Raw genomic sequence first — 21,302 nt, 5'->3', positions numbered from 1 at the left:
AAAAAAAAGAAAAATCAATGGACACATTTTTAGTGTGCCAATCAATTTAACTGATAAATATTTTAATAATAAATCATAAAATTATGAATTCAGATCTCATCTCCCTCCCTTATTTTTATAAAAAATTTAAAATATATTAAATTTAAAATAATATGATCGATATAAAATAATATTAATAATGAAATGACCAAGTTAAACTTCACCATCAATTCGAGTCCATTATTTCTAAATTAAATGATGAGAATTTTTGTCGGAGGTGTAAAATGTCAATATTTATTGTCATTTGTGTCAATTCAGTTGGAGGATAATTTTTTGCATTTTATTTTTTGTAAAATAAAAACCAAGTTAAAGTTGGTATACATCACGTCTAAAGTTTGTAAGTATTTGCTTAGGGTGTTTTTAAAAATATTTAAATTTATTAGTTTATATAATATTATTTTATTTCTATTGGTTTCCAACTAGTAAATATATTCTTTGGATATTATATTAATGTGCCAAAGCATCTTTTCCCCATCTCTGAAATCGACGTGTATAACCTGTTTAATGCATTTCATGTTTTGAGTCTCGATTATTATTTTTATGAACTAATAAGTAATAAATGAAATTATCTTATTTATAAACACAACTCAACTTAAAGCTAATGTAACAATAATAAAAAAAATATATTCTCTAACATATCATTATGTTTGTTGAAACAAAATTTTCAATTATCGAAGCACTTGAATCACATAAATATTTGTATTTAATCAAAATATATATTTTTTGATATAATTCCTGTTAAAAAGGCACTACATAGCAGCTAAAATAGTTGTAAATTTAATATACAAATTATATTCGAAATTTAAATCAATTATGAAAGTAAGTACCAAAGTTATAATATTTCGATTACTGTTTGAAATGATTGCAAAGATTAAATTCGACTTTTATTATATCCAATCGTTTATATCAGAATATATTGTTGATTTTATTAGATTAAATAATACATATAAGTATTTGATATAATTTTTTGGTCACCAAAAACAATATGGGTGATTTTTTGAAAAAAAAAACCTTTTCTTTGGATTTTTCTTGGAAAGTGTCTTTCCTTTTATTAGAACATCTTTTTCCCTTCATTTTTCTGTTGATTGATCCATAAGATGAATAGGTCCAGCTATCATATTTTTATATTATATTTTTACTAATATAAAAATAATTAAAGATAGCAAAACCTCTGTCTATGAGAGAACTTATGCCACCAAAGAGAACACCATTCTTATTATTTTTTGATTTCGATGAATAAAATACTTAATTAATATATAAATAAAATAACTTACTATACTTTATATCCTTGAACTTGGATTCAAGGAAAGAAGTCATGGGGCTTAAATAACTCACCTAGAACACAGTATTTTTATACAAATTTTGTAAAAATGCTAAGTTTATAATATTTTTATTGTGTTACAGTTTTTCAGTAATATTAAGAAAACACTATAATGCAATACAAAAACATTATAAAGTAATGTTTTTGTATTATGTTGCATTGTTTTTCTAATATTATTGAAATACTATGACATAATGTAAAAATATTATAATTAGACCAATTCACCCTATTAATTGATCCACATGAAAAAAAAAAAAAAAAACAAGATAGGTAGTTAAGGGTATTTTAAATACTTAATAAAAAATATTAAAAAATAAAAAAGGGGATAAAAGCGCATATGTCTTTCTTTGAAATCGGCCCAATCAATATATAAAATGCATACCTTACTTTTATATTCGAACCCAATATTGAAAAGTTTATATCTAAATTTTCTTAAGATGTGTTATCAAAGTTTTGATATTTCGTGATCTATTTTATGACGAACGTCACCTTATTGATTGATCCATATAAAAAATGAGGGAAAGGAGAGAAAAAAAAGTGATAGGTGGCTAAGGATATTTTAGATACTTAATAAAAAAAATAAGATAAAAACACATAAGTCTTTCTCCAAAATTGGCCCAATCAATATCATAAAAAGCATATCATGCTTTTATATCCAAGATTAGAACCCAATAAGAAGTGTAGATCCAAATTTCCTTAAGATGAGTTGTCTTTGATGGATTCGAAAGCTAGTTTTGACCTTCTAATCTAAGATTTAATTGCATGGGTTAACATATCAAGTAATGATTTTTCAGCTAATGCAAGATAGTCCACAGTCTATTTTATGGTGAACATAGCAAAATCGATGATATATATGCAATTATGTTTCTAATGAGTGATTGAATCCTGAACCAATTTTTATCAACAAAGCTAGTTGACACATAAATTAGTATTTTGTTGATACTTAATTTCATATTTTTATAATAAAAATATCAATAATATAGATTAATAAAATATGTTTATCCTAAGTGCAAAATTTTGATTTTCTAAGCATTAGTTATCATCAAATGTCAGCATAAGATTTTATTAGTTCCGTGATTCTTCAATCATCAAAGCTTAGGTGTTGCAAACAATTGGTGCAGCCCATCTTAAGAACCAATCGACTGTTTACGTATCTGTCGGGCTACCCGCGGAGGATACGATCAAAGAACATGAGATGCCGCTATCATACAGCCTAATGCATTCTAAGAAAAGGCATTACCTTACTGCCGATGATAAAGACAACTCTGAAATGAAACAGAGACCGTGTCATATTGTTGACGGGTTTTACACGAAATGAGAGAAGTGTGGAAGATGATGAACAGACCGCCGTGTAAGGTGGATCGATGGGTTGGGGCGCCTGAAACAATGACCATGGACATGTTTCCACGAGCTAGTGGAGAATGTCGATGGTCCTGCCAACTCTCTATATAAGCGAGGTGTGATACCATCATCCCACACTGGACGACAGACTCCAGAGAGCTATTGCCATGGCTATTCCAAGAATTATTTGGTCTGTATATTCCACTGCATTACTGGTTTCAGTCCTCACGGCAGTGCCTGCAAGTATGTTGCCTCTCACTTCCCATATTTACTTCAGGATGGAATTCTCTTTAGGGATAATTCGCCCTTTATATAGCCTTGCATAAATAATTATATGTCGATGGACTAATTGATTTGTCTGCATCAGGTGTAAGTGCCATCGGTGTCTGCTACGGGAGGCTCGGAAACAACCTACCTCAGCCCGGCGAGGTGGTGAACCTTTACAAAGCCAACAAGATCGGAAGCATGAGGATTTATGATCCCAACCAAGAAGTCCTTCAAGCCCTACGAGGATCCAACATCCAACTGGTGGTAGGTGTTCCCAATGAGAACCTTCAATCGTTGGCGTCCGACCCTTCGGCAGCAACCAACTGGGTGCAGAAGAACGTTGTGGCGTTCAGGCCCAGCGTCTCCTTCCGTTACATAGCAGTCGGCAACGAGGTCATCCCCGGCGGCTTGGCACAGTACGTCCTCCCGGCCATGCAGAACGTCCAAAAGGCTCTGTCTTCCGCTGGCCTGCAGAACCAGATCAAAGTGTCGACCTCGGTTGCCACGATTGTTCTCGGGACTTCTTACCCTCCCTCTGCTGGTGCTTTCTCTTCTGCAGCGCAAACGCACATGAACCCCATAGTGCAGTTCCTAGCGAGAAACGGAGCGCCGCTGCTGGTCAACGTGTACCCTTACTTCTCCTACAAAGACAACCGGAACCAGATCTCTGCGTCTTATGCCTTGTTCACTTCCACGGAAGTCGTAGTGAAAGACGGGCAGTTTGGTTACCGGAACCTGTTCGATGCAATGGTGGATGCAGTCTACGCGGCGATGGAGAAGGTGGGCGGATCGAATGTGGCGATTGTGGTGTCCGAGAGCGGCTGGCCGTCGGCCGGCGACTTTGCAGCAACGATCGACAATGCCAAAACATACAACCAAAACCTGATAAGGCATGTCGGTCGAGGAACTCCAAGAAGGTCGGGAGCGCCGATAGAGACTTACATCTTTGCTATGTTCAACGAGAACCAAAAGAATCCAGAGCTGGAAAAGCACTTCGGTCTCTTTAATCCAAACAAGCAACCAGTTTACCCTATTAGCTTTGCTTAAGCCAAAAACCTGGAGAGGGTTACTAAACCTGTTCCCATATATCCATAGAATAAAGCACCAGAAAAGCCTGAGATTTCTGGTCGTTGGGTTATGTCATGTATTAGAAACTTCTATCTATACATAAGGAATATATAGACCATCAGATTAATGATAACTAACAAAGAATATATAATACATGACATAACCAGTCAACAATCACTAGAAATATAAAGATCCAGATAATCCAATACTCTCTTGTCCATATAGATAAAAATCTAAAAATAATTCAGATCAGTTATTGAGTTGTCGTCCATATGAAATATTCATATAAATATTTTTAAAAATCCAAAGAACAGCTCGAGTCAATTAAGAATTATCTTCCCTGTAAAATATTTATAAAAATATTTTAAAAAATTAAGGGGTAGCTCGAATCGAATACGAAATATCTCCCTTATCGAATATTCATGTATTTTTGAAAGTCCAAAGATAACTCGGATCGGTTACGAACTACATCTCCTGCGAAATATTCTAAAAAATATAAGGATAGCTCAGGTCAATTATGAACTATTTCAATCTTTATGAGATATTCTTATATTTAATATTAAAATAAAATATACCCTTAACTCCATTAAAGAGAGTCGATAATAACTTAACAATCGGTGGGGCTAGCTTAGGAAGTTCCTCGTAATCTTGGTGTTTGTACAAATAACGAGTCTAGAGAAATCATGTTTTGTCTTGCACAACTCCTCACATATGAATCAGAATCATATCGTATCGATAGAAACGCTAATGATATTTCCTCCAACACTATGATTGACATAGTGGTTATATGATTAGTTCAATGAATCTAATGGGAGCCGATATTTGACATTTAGACCGTCTTTTAGGCCCAATAACAACAGCAGATATTATTGATTTTACTTTATTTTTCATTATGATAGAAAAAAATAAAAAAAATATATTAGAAAGTCGATAAAAGATTATTATGATTTGATAACTTTTTATTTATGTTAAAAAAATTAAAACTTTTAACATATAAGATTAATTATAAGACCATTTATTATGCTCACTCAAACAAATCCCCTTATATACTCTCGATTCTAAAAAAATTATATATTTTCTCTTACATTCTTCAAAATCCAGTGTCATCTTTAAAAGAAAAACCCAAGAGCGATCAGATTATTTATTCTCATTTGCTCTTCTTTGCTAAAATATAAGGATACGTATGATATTTATATATTTTTTTTTTAATTTTTAATATTTTTTTATTTTATGATGATTCATTTTAGTATTAAGAAGTCTATAAATTCAAAGCACACATGATATGTGCCAAATAGAAGAAATAGTATTGATCGAACAATGTATCAAATAGAGGGGAAAATGTCAATATCGAATCTCTGAATACCAAGGCAGAGCCTTTAATTCAGCTACTAATAATTCCAAACGATTAGGTTGTTGAGAAAAGACCCAAATAGCTTCTCGGTTCTATCAGACCGAGCCGCCTAACTATGGGGCCGGGCGACATGACTTATTATGTCGGCCACATTAAGCACACGAAGCAATGTAGCCTTTCGGCCCGCTCACAGGAAGCTGCCAAATCATGGAAGGATATGGTGCCCGCCTCTCTCCTCCGCCCGTCCGTCCCTCCGTCCTTGCTTCTCCCCCATCAAGACCTGAAACGTGAATCTCCAACTGCACGATCCTTCAATGGTGGATGGGCGCACAACAGCTGCGGATCCAACCATCGTCCCGTCGCATTTACTTCCGACCTAATAGCTGCCCCCCACAACGCGTTACAGAAACCTTAAAATAAAACGGTGGCCAGAGGTGGCCGGCTGCGACAAACCAGTCAGGGCACCACATGGCGTCTTGAACATTGACCAGGTTTGGTGCGAGGACCACCTCGTGCCCGCTATTTCTTCCTACCCTTTTCTTTTCAGCGTCTCGTCCCGAGCCCACCGGAACAAAAGGATCCCGTCGCCTCACTCTGCAATCATTGACGACCTCCTGCGTCTTCCACTTGTATAAGGCCAATTGATTACGGAGCCAGCCACCCCCCATCGATCACTTTCCGTATCCCAATGGCGTCGACCGACGCTGCCCAACCCTCCCCCTCCCCCTCCCTCTCCCTGGATTCCCTCCCAACCACCCCGCGAGGCCGCGCGGCCTCCTCCGGCCCCGCCTTCGGCTTTGGGTCCTCCCACTCGCCCTCGCCCCTCTCCCTCAGCCGCTTCTCCGCCTCCCGCGGCGCCCCGGACTCCTGCGGTGGCTGGTGGCGGACATCCCTGCCTCGGCTGCGTTCCCTTTTGGGTTCCCGCGGTGGCGACCGGCGGATGAGGAGGAAGAGGGTTGTCGGCGGCGGTGGCGTGGGTGTTGCTGCTGGTTCCAAGGGATGGCATCGGCGGAGGACGAGGGGGATAGTGATCTGGGGCGGGGTGGTTGTTTTCTTTTTTCTTATGAACTGGTGGATGTTCTCCCGGCTTCAGGACACTCCCATCCGCCTACTTCGAAGGAATCCGGGATCCTCCAACGTGTCGGTCGTGTCCTTGTCCCGGCCATCTATTCTGGTACCTTTCTTTTTCCTGCATTCTTATATTTATTTGGCGGAAAGTTTTGCCAATGTGATCAATGGCCATTATTCAAAAGTTTCATAGTTGTGTTCTTTCCGTCACTGTGATTTATCTTATGGATGCAACAATGTTTTGATTTGTCCGATTAGCTTTGTGTTTCTATTTGCCTTAATGAAGTTGACTTAACAAACGAGAAGATAATTTGTCAAAAATTTGAATATTTAATGCTGCTGAATGGATGATTTGTTGGAGATGTGATGATGATTGTAAATTAAAATGAGAATGCTGAGTTAACAATTTTGATCTCCTCATATGGAGTACAAGAGTCTTGCGTAATAAGAAATAAGGATCAATGGTGTAGGATGTTCGTGTAAGCTCAATACTGCAACCTGTTAAGATGGCTCCCTGTTGCTGCTATTATCACTCGGAGATCAAACACACTGTCGCACATAGGTAAATGTGCAAATGCATAAATCGGATTGAGAAACATGGATGCTTATATATTCAAAAGGTGCAGGATTTGCAATGAAATGTAATGTAATTCTTTCAAACTGGTTCTTGGCATCTCATCATACAAAATAGTCTCACCTCATCAAGCTAAACTACTGCTTCAAGCACCCAAAAAACAGTGAAAATTTTTAGGTGAACATATGTGCAACAAGACCCTTTTGTTCTCTGGGGTTCGGGACAAGGTTTCAAAACTCAACTCTAGGTTATGGTGTAGTTTGGGTCAAGTTTAGGTTTGTCTTTTTAAGTCTGGGTTATACTAGGTCCCAGTCACATTATTCCTCCTTTAGAATCCTTTTGCTTTTTACTGCATTTCTGATATCCTAAAACTTCCATTGTGGAAGCCTTGTCCAGTAGATAGATAGAGTCAATCGGAAATGATGGCTCAAATTGGAACTCCAACAGAAGGTTGGTACAGTGCTACATTCTTTTACAATCTATGCAAGGTTTTGTCAAAGACTGAGTAGAATAACTTCTCAGTGTATTTAAATGGTAGGTGTCAGCTGCATCAGTGAATTCGTATGTGTTGGTGAAATCACATGTGTTATGTAATGATGAAATAAAAAACATTTTGTGCTGCAGTGCAGGCCACTAATTTTTCTCAGTATACTCTATCTTCTCTCTTGTTACCCTTATTGTTTTACTTAACTCATATTTTATCTTCTTTGGCTTCTGCTTAAAATCAATTAAAACAACAGGTTTATCAATTATTATCCATTGACTAATTTTACACCCTGTTGGTGTCCTCCATCGTAACATCCTAAGTAGCCATGTTGACTTATTAACTTATATGGAGTGGGATTTATCATTGTTGTTAGAAATGCTCAAGTTTAAAATGTTGGCAGTAGATAATAATCTAGATTCAATTATCTTCTCAGGATTGACTGACATGAAACTATATGAAACTATTACTCCATTATCTTTGCTTTTCAAATTATTGTTGGCAAACATATATAGCCTGTAGAACTTCATGACATTTTGTGTGGGATCGAACTGGATAATTTCTTCCATGTATCTAATAGTCTTGCTCTGCTTAATGTGTTGCATGTAGATGTCAACTTCACTTGTGTAGAAGCCTATAGAGTTGCTTTGGTACGATTATAATATATGCAGCGAGTCTGGTAGCAAGCTAGTCCAATAACACGTTACTACAAATCCAGAGAATGGTTCATGATGCATAATCCAAATTATTAGACTTGAATCATAATATGTAAGTCTGTAATATCCAAGGAAGGCAATATCGAATGATACCGTCTGGTACAAGCGATACATACCGGTCCAACGGCATACCGGTACGTGGACCACCCGCAACCGGGCGGAACGAAAAAAAATAAAATAAAATAAAATAAAATAAAATTATATATATATATATATATATATATATATATATATATATATATACGAGGCGATGTTGCCCCGCGTGGGGAAGGAAAAGGCGACGTCGCCTTATATATATATATATATATATAAACAAGATGATGTCGCCTCGCCTGGGCTGGGAGAAGAGAGAGGCGACATTGTCGAAGCGATGTCGCCGAGTTATATATATATATATATATATATATATATATATATATATGCCGAGCGGTATACCGAATGGTATATCGCTCGGTATACAGTTTCGTATCGTACCGAGCGATCATCGAAACTCCGGTACGGTATGAAATTGCAGACCTTGGTAATATCTAACTATTTCTTGATTTGAGACTATTGGAATATCACATCCATGTTTTAACATTGTGTAATACTGAACCTTACTCGTCTCTCTTTGATACTCTATTCATCTGGATGGTGAGGTACAACTGCATTGTGCTGGGACAGAGAAGAACCTAGTTATTGGGTGGCAATTTTTAACATATTATGTGCTTTATTTAGTCAAAGTCTTGATAACTTTTATATTTGTGTTGTTGTTGTTATGCATGAATATTTTATTTGACCATGATATCATGAGCACATCCAAATGAATTAGTACCATTAGCTGTGCAAGCCATCAAAAATTGAAAATAGCAAGTTGTAAGCCAAGGAGAACAAATAGGCAACACATCATATCAAGGTTTGAAATATCATACCGTACCGACGTTTCGACATTCGCTCGGTACGGTACGATACTGTATATCGAGTAGTATACCGTTCGGTATATATATATATATATATATATATATATATATATATATATACCGTTCTGTAACGAGCGGTCTGTATACCGGTTAGCTGACGGACCGGTATGTATCGCCCGGTATGGGCGCTATTATTTGAAAATGTATACCTTGCATCATACTATGGACATCAAATCATAAAATTATGGTCATTGACTTTAAGAGACCAAGTTCATTTTGTTCCAAAAGTAAAAATGGATTAATTAGCAAAAAGTTATACTGCAGTCACTCCCATAAGTATACTTCAAAACCTGCGTAATGTGTTTAGGACATTGTTTCGCTGTCTTTATTCAATTTTTTAATAACCATTTCAAATTATTATGGATTGTTTCAATATATGTTTATTCCATTCAGGAGAAATGGAATATTTATGGCAATGGTCAAAGGTCTACTGGAGTCATGTTTTCCAGACTGCTGGGATTGGCTGCCCATGCCTTGGCTGAGGTAAAAGAATCCACCTACCTCATCCCATAAAATGCAGACAAAGAAATCCATTTAGTGACTTAAATTGAACTAGTATTATTATCAAACTATTTCTGGATTAGGCTGATAGCAGACCAGAACCTCAAGATTTATGGCAGGAACCCATCGGTCCTACTACATGGAAGCGTTGTGCTGATGAACGTAACTGGGAACGTTGTGGTAAGTCACTTTCTTTTTCTTTTTTTATGTACTTTATTTGAATTAGTTTTTCCATGATAAACATTATGTTCAATACTAAAGTTTTGCTTGGTTCCTATTTCAATACGTTTTGTTGTTCAACTTGATATTCTTGATCTCTGTATAATTGATCGGAAAGCACATATAGTTTCTTATAATGATATTCGATTGTCATTCTTTTCTTGATAATGTAGATGGACATAATGGATACATTATAGTCAGTGCAAATGGAGGCATAAACCAGCAACGGGTCGCTGTAAGCAATTATTTAATTTACTTAGTAGTACACTAGTATTACACTATTACTGACATTTGCAATCCAAATTTTTGTCATTTGTTTACAGTTGCTTTTGAATGTAAGGTATTGAGATATTAGTATGAAAGGACATGGTTTTGTTTGATATTCAAGGCCATCAAAATTTACCTCTTGAGATAACGTTCCCATTTTGTTTCTCAAATGCTTGTTGCAACTATTCATGTTAGGTAACCAAATGGTGAAATAGCCTTTTTTAGTTGAGTTTTGGATCACATGTCACTAATTTTAGCATAAGAATCTATTACTAGCATTAGTATTAAAGATTATTTATGCCAATTATATATTCAAGAGATCTTGTATATTTTTAGCTTCTGTGTATAACTTAAATTTGAAGATAATGTCAAGCAAGGATTTAAATCCTGGTCTTGTACCAGGATTTATCAAGCTAACTTATCAAGCTAGTATGGTAACAATCTATTGGATGATATCTCAACCTATACCACCTAGTATCATCAATTTAAACAATGAAAAATAATATATGCACTGTTATTGAGTAATTTGATTTCCTTAACCACTAGAGCACAAATTATGTTCTCAGGTCTTTTAAATTTGATAGAAGTTATATTTTTACATGCACTGATTTCTCGATTTGTGGTTTTTCTTTGCCCTTATTGACCTCAACTGGTTCTGACGGAGTTCAGCATAATTTTCTTTACCTTGTATTGAACTTTGATCTAAAGATTAAATCTCATTCCATTATCAGTATTGGTTGGTGGCCAAATTGGTAAAATATTGATATTGATTGGTGTGCTAAATGTCAATACAAATTGGTACTGTTTGGTACCACCCAGCCAATGGAGAAAAAGAGAGGAGAGGGGAGGATGCGGAGGAGGAAGATGCAGAGGCGACTTGAAGAGGTGGCAACGAGGCATCGGTGACATGAGGAGCTGATAACAATGCAAGGAAAGGACAGCATGACTGGTTCACACCTAGACGAAGGAAAGAAAGAGAGGAGAATAACTGATAAAAATATCAAGAATTGGGATTTAAAAAGTAAATAAACGAGATCTCGGTACTAGCTTAATTCCATTTAGCTTACTACTTCAATAAGTATGATATGAAGAGCTGACCAGGCAGTAGGCAACATCTCAAATTGGATCAAGCAAAATTGCCTGCTCCACATTATTTACGCTTGAATCTAATAACATACCGATTTGTACCATACAGTAGCATCTCAAATTGAACCAGGTGAAACAAATATTAATTTGCACTGATTGGTGTGATCGAAATTAAAACACATGATTTCAACATATGGATGTTGGACCCATGAAAGTGGGTCATATCTACATTAAAAATTTATGGTGATCCTAAAAAGACGTGGGTTTGTCTCTATAAGCAGGCTTCATACCAAACATACTCATAAGTAGTAAATTTGATGGCATTAGGCAGCGTTGGTTAACAGAAATAGTGATTTTATGTACTTGTGCACCTTGCTAGGTTGAGAGTCTAGTTCAGCGTTACTATCCCCATCAATGATCACCTCATAGCTCTTGTTTGTGTACCTTAATTTAGATGAAAAAAATGTTGGTGCATTTTCAATCATCCATTACTTAAGTTGTGGTTAGTATACATATTATGATGGCAAGAAGTTCAGCATCATTTTCGTAACAATAAAGGGAAAAACTGCAAGACTAATGAAAATGATAATTACAAAAAATTATAGCCAAGAATTACATTCCTTGAAGCAAGGCCTATTAACCTAGTTTCTTTTTCTTTATGCATTATACGCTTCCAAATGTATCTTTGCAAGCCAATCTTTGCTTTTTATATGATATTTGATGGACTTAGACTTCCTTTTTTGTGGAAATATATTAATCAAGCATGAACTTTCTTAGGGATGAGATCCTTGATTAAACCGTTGAATCCTCAACCAAACTCAAATTTCAAATTCTTCCCTTGTATCATTTGGCTTCCTTTTCCTTCTTAAGCAATCTAGACAGGGTAGAAACGTAGAAGATGTTCCCATGTTTTGACTTGTGATGTCTTCAAAAACCCCTTTTAAATTACTAAAATTATTCTAAAGAAAAGAGAATATTATTAAAATGTAAAACATGTCCAATTTAACCCAAATTTAAGTTCATCACTAATTCAGGAGGGATTTGGGATGGTTTTTCTGTACCTCTTGTAGACCCCAAAGGTCTCTGTTTTGATCACACAGACCTCTTGAGAAAGAATTATCCACAGAATATGTATATTTGATGCACTTTTGATTTATGAAAGTATCATATAAACTTTTGTTTTGTTATCTTTGTTTGCTACCTTTCATTAATGTGCCAACTTTTGGTATAGTGCTTAACTTGCCTTACATTTTTTAACTGGTGTGCCACACTGCTATTTATATCAACTCTATAGTTCTTTCAAAACTGCTTTGGATTTATCCAATTTATACCCATTGTGAACTTAAAATTGTCTATGTTTAACAGATCTGCAATGCAGTTGCTATTGCTCGATTACTAAATTCAACTCTCGTGCTTCCACGGTTTTTGTACAGTAGTGTATGGAGAGATAAAAGGTACTCTTTCTTAAAATCAAATTATTGAGCTTATATCCTTTCACTATATCTCTTGTCAATCTTCTCTTTACACATATTTGGTTTTTCAAAAATAAATGATGAATGTATTGTAGAACTTAGAAGATATTGTAGCGCCCAGCTGTAACATAACCAATTTTTGTTACATAGAGAAAGAATTTGGAAATTTAAACTCCTTTATTTATAATTATATTCTTATATGAATAGGTTAATATCCATGTAAATTGTATTTTTGTTTTATTGTGGAACTGGTTTTGTGTTGCTTATCATTGAGATTTAGTATTAAATAAATCACAAGAAAGCACATTAGCTACATGCAGCATAAGATGAGTAAATTAACAATAGTGGACTTTGCTGCTGGGTTCTTTTAATTACGGGGTCTAATTTATTGTTGCATGGATAGCAAGATGCTTTTAGCCAAGGTCCGTAATACCGTACCGTACCGGAGTTTCGACCTGGGCTCGGTACCGGTACGGTACGGTATACCGAGCGGTACACCCAGGTATACCGCTCGGTATATTTAGGCGTGCCGAGCACTGTAGCAGGGTTACAGCGTTGCTACAGTACTGCTACAGTGTCGGACCGGTAACATATGGTCCGCGTACCGGAAGTCTGTCGGACTGGTACGTACCACCCGTACTGGGCGGTATGGTCCGGTACTGCAGACCATGCTTTTAGCAGTACTAATTTTAGCTATAATGTCAGTAAGGAAAGTTATCATTTTGTTAATATACAAAACCTAATCTTGAAAAAAACAGCAGTTGAAATTTTGTTTGTTAACCATTGAAATGATCAGCATGAAATGAGTTGTGAATGAATTTGTAATACAAAAATTTTAGTCGTAGTTGTTCAAACCTAAAAACCAAGTTATTTTTTATTTTATGGAAAATTTAATGCATTCCTGTCTAAAGTAGTCTCAAAGGTTAGTATATCTTTTGCGTATGAGTTTTCCATTAATGTTTTATTCTAGGTATAGAAAATGACGTTATTGAGTTCTATATCTTAGCCAATTCGGCGATATATACCAGGAGGAGCATTTTATCAATTACTTGAAAGATGATATTCCAATACAGAAGGCATTGCCTTCTGAACTGCAGTCACTAGACTTGGAAGCAATTGGTAGCATTGTAAGTGCCATTTCTCAACAGCCAATTAATGATACTATTGAGAATTATTTTAAGCTTAATCTTTTTTTTTTTTTTCATTTTTGTTGTCTGATATAAAAACTGGATTTTTGGTAGGTGACTGATGCTGAAATAATGAAAGAGGCAAAACCGAGTTTTTACCTGAAACAGATTCTTCCGATCCTACTGAAAAATAGGGTGGTCCATTTTGTTGGTTATGGAAATCGCTTGGCATTTGACCCTGTACCATTTGAATTACAGGTATAATATCTGCAAAATTTACACATTCATTATAGTATAGAATGTTTTTAAGTTAAAATGCCATATAGAAATATTCTACCGTGGAAATGCAACTATTCTGTTTCCATTTTCCCGAGGAATGACTCTTTACCTTTATTTTACTTGGGCTTCAGTCTTGAAACACTGTAATCATTTAACAAATGTTACTTGTAAGTTTCTAAAGGTAGATGTTCACCATGTTCTTTGTTCCAAGGTATAATATTTAAATTTAAAAGGTCAATTTAGATTGTTCTAGTCCATACTGGATGTACTGCTTGATATATACAATGCTGTGATCAAAATGGGCCAGTGTACTGTGCTGGTACAATAGTGTTAGCATAGTCTTTTTTTTTTCTAATGTCATACTGCTTCGGTAATTGAATTTTATGAAAGAGGTCAACTCATGGACTTAAGGGCTCCTCTTGATAGCATATTTTTAATGTTTTGTGATTGTCATTGTTTGCTCGCTGTTAAATTACAATCTACTGGTGGGTAAACAATGACCATTTTTATATATGGAAACAAATTAATATATAACATGTATAATAAAGTTTGTAGGATTGGGTCAATCATAATCATATCCAATCAAATTTTCAACTGGATCACTGGACCAGGATTATGAGTATGGTCCATATCTAGTAATATATCCATTGGTTAATCTATTTTCTGAAAGAGCAATCAACAATTTAAATATTGGTCTAATACCGGTTTTAATAACTGATTGGACTAGTAAGATACCAGTATACCAAGTGGTACACTGACTTATATGGCCCTGTATTAATGGGAAACAATAATTAAAAAATTTATAAGTTGGTATTGGACCATGGTACAGTAATATTCCAGGAAGAGTGGTATACGATTCCCTGAAAACAATCTTTGTTGATGGTAAACCAGTGCGAGAATGGAGGAAAACCAAATTTTGTTCTCAGAAATGCTGGGAAAACTGAAGCAACATTTATTATCCTGTTGCTCGACTCATATATTAAATTATTAATACAGGTTTATCTAGACGGTTACTGTTTCTTAATTGCTTAATCATATCAGTTCTCCATTAAAGATTTGTTCTTCATGCACAGAACTCCAGAGGTCCATATCATGAATTCTGGTGAGATGATTTATTTGGCCAATGGATATATCATTAGAAATATTGTCTTGAGCTTGCAAGATGAACTTGCTGACAAAAATGTAATAGTCACCAACAATTTGAGAAATATCTCTCTTTTCTTCCTCCCTTCAATTTTAAAATTTAAACTAATGTCATGCTAACAGTCTTTGGTCAATACCTGCCCTAAAAGTTGATGACCCTAAAATTTTGACTAGTTAATTTATTTAGATAAAGATAGACAGGCTAGCCAAAATTTATTTAGATAAAGATAGTTTATTGTCTTAGGATGTTAATAATGAGTGTCATGACATAGACAGGCTAATTAAAATTTCAACTTCACTCTGTTGTGTAGCTGTTCTGGACAAGGGGAAGTTTCTATTTTCATTTTTTTTATTATTGGAAGCACCAAAGCATAAAAGTAACCTTTTAATCTTGCTAATAAAATGAAGTTGGAATGACGACTAGTGAACTGGATGCACTGACATATATACTGCCTGCTGCATGATTCAGTGGAGGAAATCTGTTGATCTTTACAATTAGCTTGTCTTTTAGGCCTTAATTTAATTCTTCTTTTCCTAACAAAAGGAATATTTAGAGGCTTCGGTGCAGATGCAACTTTCATGCACTTCGGTTTGTTGAAAAGATACAAGAGACTGGTGCTTTGCTTATACAGAGAATGCGTCATCATGTATCACATTCAGGACCCTTGGAACATAATCTATTAGGTTCTTTTGCAGAAAAGCTTACTATGAAAGGGAATAAAATTGTCCCATCAAGGTATTTAGCAGTGCATCTCAGGTTTGAAATTGACATGGCAGCATACTCCATGTGTCACTTTGGTGGTGGCAAGGATGAAGAAGATGAGCTAGAAGCATATCGAGCTGTCCATTTTCCTGCATTGACACTTCTCAAGAACACTACAAAGTATGTAACAGATATATAAATTGCAGAAGAAAGATATTTCTTTTAGTATCATCTCATTTGATATATCACTATTTTCAAAAATATTTTTCTTTCAAAATATTTGACATGTCACTATGTAATGCTACTATTTTTCATTATCTATGTAAGGGCTTTTAGATCTTTTATGTTCACATGCAAAGCCTTAAATAAATTTACATATATTTCAGGGTACCTTCTGCTGCATTTCTGCGATCTGAAGGCAAATGTCCTCTTACCCCTGAAGAAGCAGTCCTTATGCTTGCTTCTCTGGGTTTTAAGCGAAAAACTAGCATATATGTTGCAGGTGCCCAAATTTATGGAGGAAAATTACGAATGGCTACTATAAATAGCTTGTATCCTAATTTGGCAACTAAGGAAAGCCTTCTATCTTCATCTGAAATTGAACCATTTCGCAACTTCTCTTCACAGGTAATATTATCTAAAATTCTGTTTGTTGTTTTTAATATCTTATATTAATCGAATGCAGAATTCAAATTCTGTTTGGCATTTTTAATATTTTTTGCTAATCAACTGCAGAATTCAAATTCTGTTTGTGTTTTTTATTTTTTATTAATCAAACACAAAATTCAATAAGTTAATTGACTAAAATATTAATTTCAATCAGGATAACAAAATTCATGAGTGATCTAGAAAAATAGATTTGGAAGTTATGGATATAATTTAACAATTGATGTCATATGAGGAGAACTTTATTTATGATTGACTTGGCCTATGATTGATGCAAAGGATGAAAGATAGAAGGTCAAATTCTCATTTTCTTATTAAGATACCTAGTCATTATGGACAAAATCAACAAAAGAGGATGAGAAAATTAAATGTACCAGCATTCGTATTACTGTGTCGTGCACAAGCATGCTTGTGCAAAGGCCTATTTTTAACTTTTTGCCCTATAGTGGGAACTTCTAGTAGTGTTTCAAATATCATACAGTACAAGGGACAGCATATTGACTGTGGAAGAGAAACTTCTAGCATTCTTTGGAATGCTGGAAGTATTGCCTGGTGTACCCTGGTATGTCCCAGTCTGAAAAGGGACCAGCATGCAAACCTGGCAATTTCACTCAATCCAGTGTTGAATGGGGTGCACCAACCTTGACACTCATCATTTTATGTTATACTCTGATCTAAGTATGATCAAAGTATGACAGGTACACACCAAATAGAGGATGAGCATACCACTTGGTTTCCAAACCACCACTCATATTTAAAATGGTTTCAACTTTCAACCTTTCTCACTCATTCTCTTCCATTTGCTCTCAATCTCTTTAAAATTCACCTCCCAAAGTCCCAAACTCTCTCAAATCCTAGTAAATTAAGGACCAAATTCAAGAAAAGAGGGATATTCATCTCCAAGTGAAGGTAAATTCGAAACTTAAATTAGCTCATTTTGGTTAATTTTTCTTGATTAAAGTTTTGTGCTTAGGATAGTACAAATATAGTGTAGATCAAATATAGTGTAATTTTGTGCTTAGGTTAATTTTTCTTGATCATTTTTTTTCACCTCACCTATGTACACCAGTATAGTGTAGATCAAAATCATTCAGCGCCAAGAGGCTCATATTGGATCAAACTCCCTTCTGATCTAGCCAAGATCCTTGCGGATCTAGGTCAATCTATGTGAATCTGAGTTTGATCTGTGCAGATTTGCCCTTCATTTGCTTAGGTCGAACCTAGAACACCATAATAGCCTAGATCCATTCGGATTCAATCTTCATTTGCCTATATTGAGCCTAGGTCTTGAAGGATCTGACTTTATTTGCTTAGACTTGATTGTTTGCAGATTTAGCCTAGATCTGCATAGATTCAATCTAGATCTTTGCGAAACTTACCTAGATTTATATATAATCTATGCTCAATCCATCTGGATCCAACTTCAATTTACAGTACCAGATGTAAATTTCACAATTATGCCTTAGAGGCTTTGACTAAGATTGGCAACTTCTCTAGAAAAATGGCACCAAGGCAATAAGGGTACGGATCCAACATAGCAACATGCCCGTTGTTTGGATAACTACTATCTTTGGCAATGACTCCACTATGATTATATTGGTCAGAGTGGAAAAAACCTATCTGAAGCAACATTTGGTTGATGGATTTTCTAACATGGTCAAATGCACAAAGGTACTGCAAGATGTCAAATAGGATTTCAGGACAAAGTTGGATGTTGAAAAGCCCTAAGACTGCAGCAAAATGTATAGTAAGCAGACATGGATAGGCAGACATCTATGTCAGTCACATATGATTAGTATATGGATAATGGGGATAATGTCGACGATAGCCCCAAACTTCTGGCCCATGTGACATCGGCCTAGAAACTCCCAGTATGATCGGAACAGTAGTGGCGGTGGTGCCAGGCCTCAGTCGAGTCGATCATTCACTCTGACACAACCTAGGCAGCAGCAGATAGGGATTAGATAAGAGTGCTAGCATGGGCCATCCAAATGGTACACGAATTTGGTAAGATAACTAGTACGAGACAATTGTGTACAGATTGCAAACAAGATTTCTTTAGTTCATATGGCAGAAGGCTAGCTCCTAACATTGTCGACCTAGATCCTGTGGCTTTCTCATTTCAGACTATAAAATAGACAGAATAGATAATGCATATACTAAAGATGAGAAAAGGGATATAGAAAAGGCAATTACAAAATAGTTAATCCCAGACTGCAAAATGTAGTTTGAGGTTCTTACTATTGATTTATGACATTCATTTAGAATCATTATCCTGGTTTCCCTTCTAGTCCATATAAGATCATGTCATAATATTTCTATCAAAAATTATTTTCTTTATTGATTTGGATCATGTCAGTTCGATCCAATCCAATCCATATTTGATTCTATCATCATGGGCCAATCTTGTTATGGTTTCAACTTTGTAAACTATTCTTATCTGTTCAAACTATTAATTTAAGTTTGACTGTAGTTTATAAAAGAAAAACATTCCTTGCAAAAGCTACTGAAAATTTTGTGAGATTGTGCATGTTATATCCCCTTTGGTAATTGGCCCGATATTTTTATTCTCCAATTTTCTGTATTCTCACTTCTTTTTATTTCTCTTTTTCCATCTCTCTCGCTAGAATTTACTGTAGTGATAAACTTTCTGTTTGAAGACGAACAATCCCATTCCTGCTTGGATTTGCTGCATCATTTTTGCACCCGCCACAATCCCCTCTTCAAGCATCAAAATGTTTGTAACTGATACATACACCACCAGACCATGGACATTCTCTGTTTATTATCCTTTTGGTCATGTGAAGTTATGATTGGCAGTGAACAAGAGTCTAGTGAGCTCTTCTCCCTTCCTCTTGATCCCTGTGGAAGTTGTGTACTTGAGGTGAATGCTAGATTGACAATTTCTGTAACAAAAAGGAGGCAAAGAGAAGATTTTTCTTCTTTCCTTTGTCAGGAGGCCACATGTGGCTGCAGATAGGAAGTGATCTTCCTCATTTTTTCTATGCATTTCCCATTAGAGAATTGAACTCTCTTTCAGATAAGAGTGGATTTTCATCTTCTTTACTGACAACTTCTGTTCTTATCTTTTGTTTCTGTTTGCATTCACATATAGGCTAGGTTTTAGGAGGTAGGCTAGCAATTTAGTTTTATGAGGCAGGCTGGATATTATTTTATTTTATTTTATTTTTTGCAAGGGAGTAGGCTCAATATTTGAGTGGTGGAGTTGGATTGAAGTGGGCACTAATTGGGAAAGTTGGACTAGATAAGTTAATCAAAACCACTTGCCTTTTCTCTTTTTTTTTTCTGTTTTAATAAATTTGCCTTGAGTACCATCAATATTTGCACCATTAATCAGAGCAAAGTGAGAAAGAAGATCCTTTGTTTGATTTTTCACATATTTATGAAAACTTGACCAACTCATTGAAGCAAAAGAACTTGAACTTGGAACTGTGTAATTTCTTTTCGCAGCTAGCAGCCCTGGATTTTATTGTATGTGCTGCTGCAGACGCATTTGCCATGACAGACTCAGGGAGCCAGTTGTCTGCTCTTGTTTCAGGTTACCGTATGTATTACGGAGGAGGTAATCTTCCGACAATACGACCCAATAAACGAAGGCTAGCCAGTATTTTTTTGAAGAACTCCACAATAGAATGGAAGGAATTCGAGGATAGAGTTAGGAAAACTATCAAACAGACCAAGCAAATTCATGAAAGACCAATTGCTCGGAGCATCTATAGACATCCACGATCTCCAGAGTGCATGTGTATGGTTGAGTAGGATATCAGGTTTCTTTCTTGAAATGGAGATTTTTTTTTATGGTTGTTCAGAGTGGTGCCAGCATGGTCTTATGTCAAATGTAGCTTTCAGATCACTGAATTGGAATGTCTGTCTAGAGCAAGGCAGATAAAGCGTGAACCTCCAGGGAAGTATAGAGAAGAATGGGTCACAGGTTATTTCTAAGTACCTTTTGAAAGGTAAGCATATTAGTAATACCTTGGAAACAATAACACCAACTACAATGTTGGTGAATGGAGAAAATGATGAGCGCAATGAAATCTTCTTCTGTTATATGGTAAAGGAATCCTCGGAGAACATGGTAAAGAACGTCGCTTGCAACAACTTTTTTCCCACTTGGGTTTTTTTGTTTTAGTAACTGTTACCTATAGAATAAGGCATTGATTTGGTATTAAGTGCTGGTGCACATGACACGGCTTGCAGCAATCAAACGAGTGCTCTATGTCGGTTTTAAGATGTCACATAGAACTTGTCAGCTTAGAACTTGAAATTTTTGAAGCTCGACCAAAGCAGAAGGTCAGTAACAAACATCAAAATGTCAAACTTTCCATGTGGATTGCTGCACTTTCTATCTGTGTAAGCTTATTTCAAGGTTGTCCAAAAGAATGATGCTATGTATGGATGATCCTATTTCACCATGAAATATTCTCTTCTTTGAAGATCTTTTCACTGCATTGGGAACATTTTTCTTGGGAGTTGTTTCATTTGGAAGGAGCCTCAGGGTACCACTGATCCAACTTGTTCATTGAAAGGCGTTTACAGTAACACATGATCTGGGCGAGGCATCAGGTGATGGTGCTTGAATTGTTGCATATGTAGTTGAGTAACATCTCTCTCTCTCTCTCTCTCTTGC

General features: G+C 35.7%; 2 protein-coding genes across 7 annotated transcripts; both read left to right on the top strand.

The window, feature by feature from the left end:
- Positions 1-2,795: 2,795 nt before the first annotated feature.
- Positions 2,796-4,157, top strand: LOC135606431 (glucan endo-1,3-beta-glucosidase-like). Its single transcript, XM_065097462.1, has 2 exons — positions 2,796-2,944; positions 3,069-4,157. The coding sequence occupies exons 1-2, from the start codon at positions 2,869-2,871 to the stop codon at positions 4,013-4,015; spliced, it is 1,023 nt and encodes a 340-aa protein (XP_064953534.1). The 5' UTR covers positions 2,796-2,868; the 3' UTR covers positions 4,016-4,157.
- Positions 4,158-5,561: 1,404 nt separating this feature from the next.
- LOC103977626 (O-fucosyltransferase 2) lies at positions 5,562-21,108 on the top strand. Of its 6 annotated transcripts, none has more exons than XM_065098593.1 (10): positions 5,562-6,561; positions 9,585-9,671; positions 9,773-9,869; positions 10,082-10,143; positions 12,627-12,715; positions 13,740-13,860; positions 13,975-14,118; positions 15,837-16,165; positions 16,372-16,612; positions 20,123-21,108. In XM_065098593.1, exons 1-10 carry the CDS (start codon positions 6,076-6,078, stop codon positions 20,429-20,431), a joined length of 1,965 nt encoding a protein of 654 aa, XP_064954665.1. In that variant the 5' UTR covers positions 5,562-6,075; the 3' UTR covers positions 20,432-21,108. The 6 variants fall into 6 exon arrangements, with proteins under 6 accessions (XP_064954665.1, XP_064954666.1, XP_064954667.1 ...); XM_065098594.1 differs by lacking the exon at positions 20,123-21,108 and adding an exon at positions 19,856-20,104 and having other exon boundaries at positions 9,582-9,671; XM_065098595.1 differs by lacking the exon at positions 20,123-21,108 and adding an exon at positions 19,849-20,068 and having other exon boundaries at positions 9,582-9,671.
- The last annotated feature ends 194 nt before the right edge of the window (positions 21,109-21,302 follow it).

This window comes from Musa acuminata, chromosome BXJ2-3, assembly GCF_036884655.1.
Source record: "Musa acuminata AAA Group cultivar baxijiao chromosome BXJ2-3, Cavendish_Baxijiao_AAA, whole genome shotgun sequence".
NCBI lineage: Eukaryota > Viridiplantae > Streptophyta > Magnoliopsida > Zingiberales > Musaceae > Musa > Musa acuminata.
This window is presented reverse-complemented; position numbering and strand designations above follow the sequence as displayed.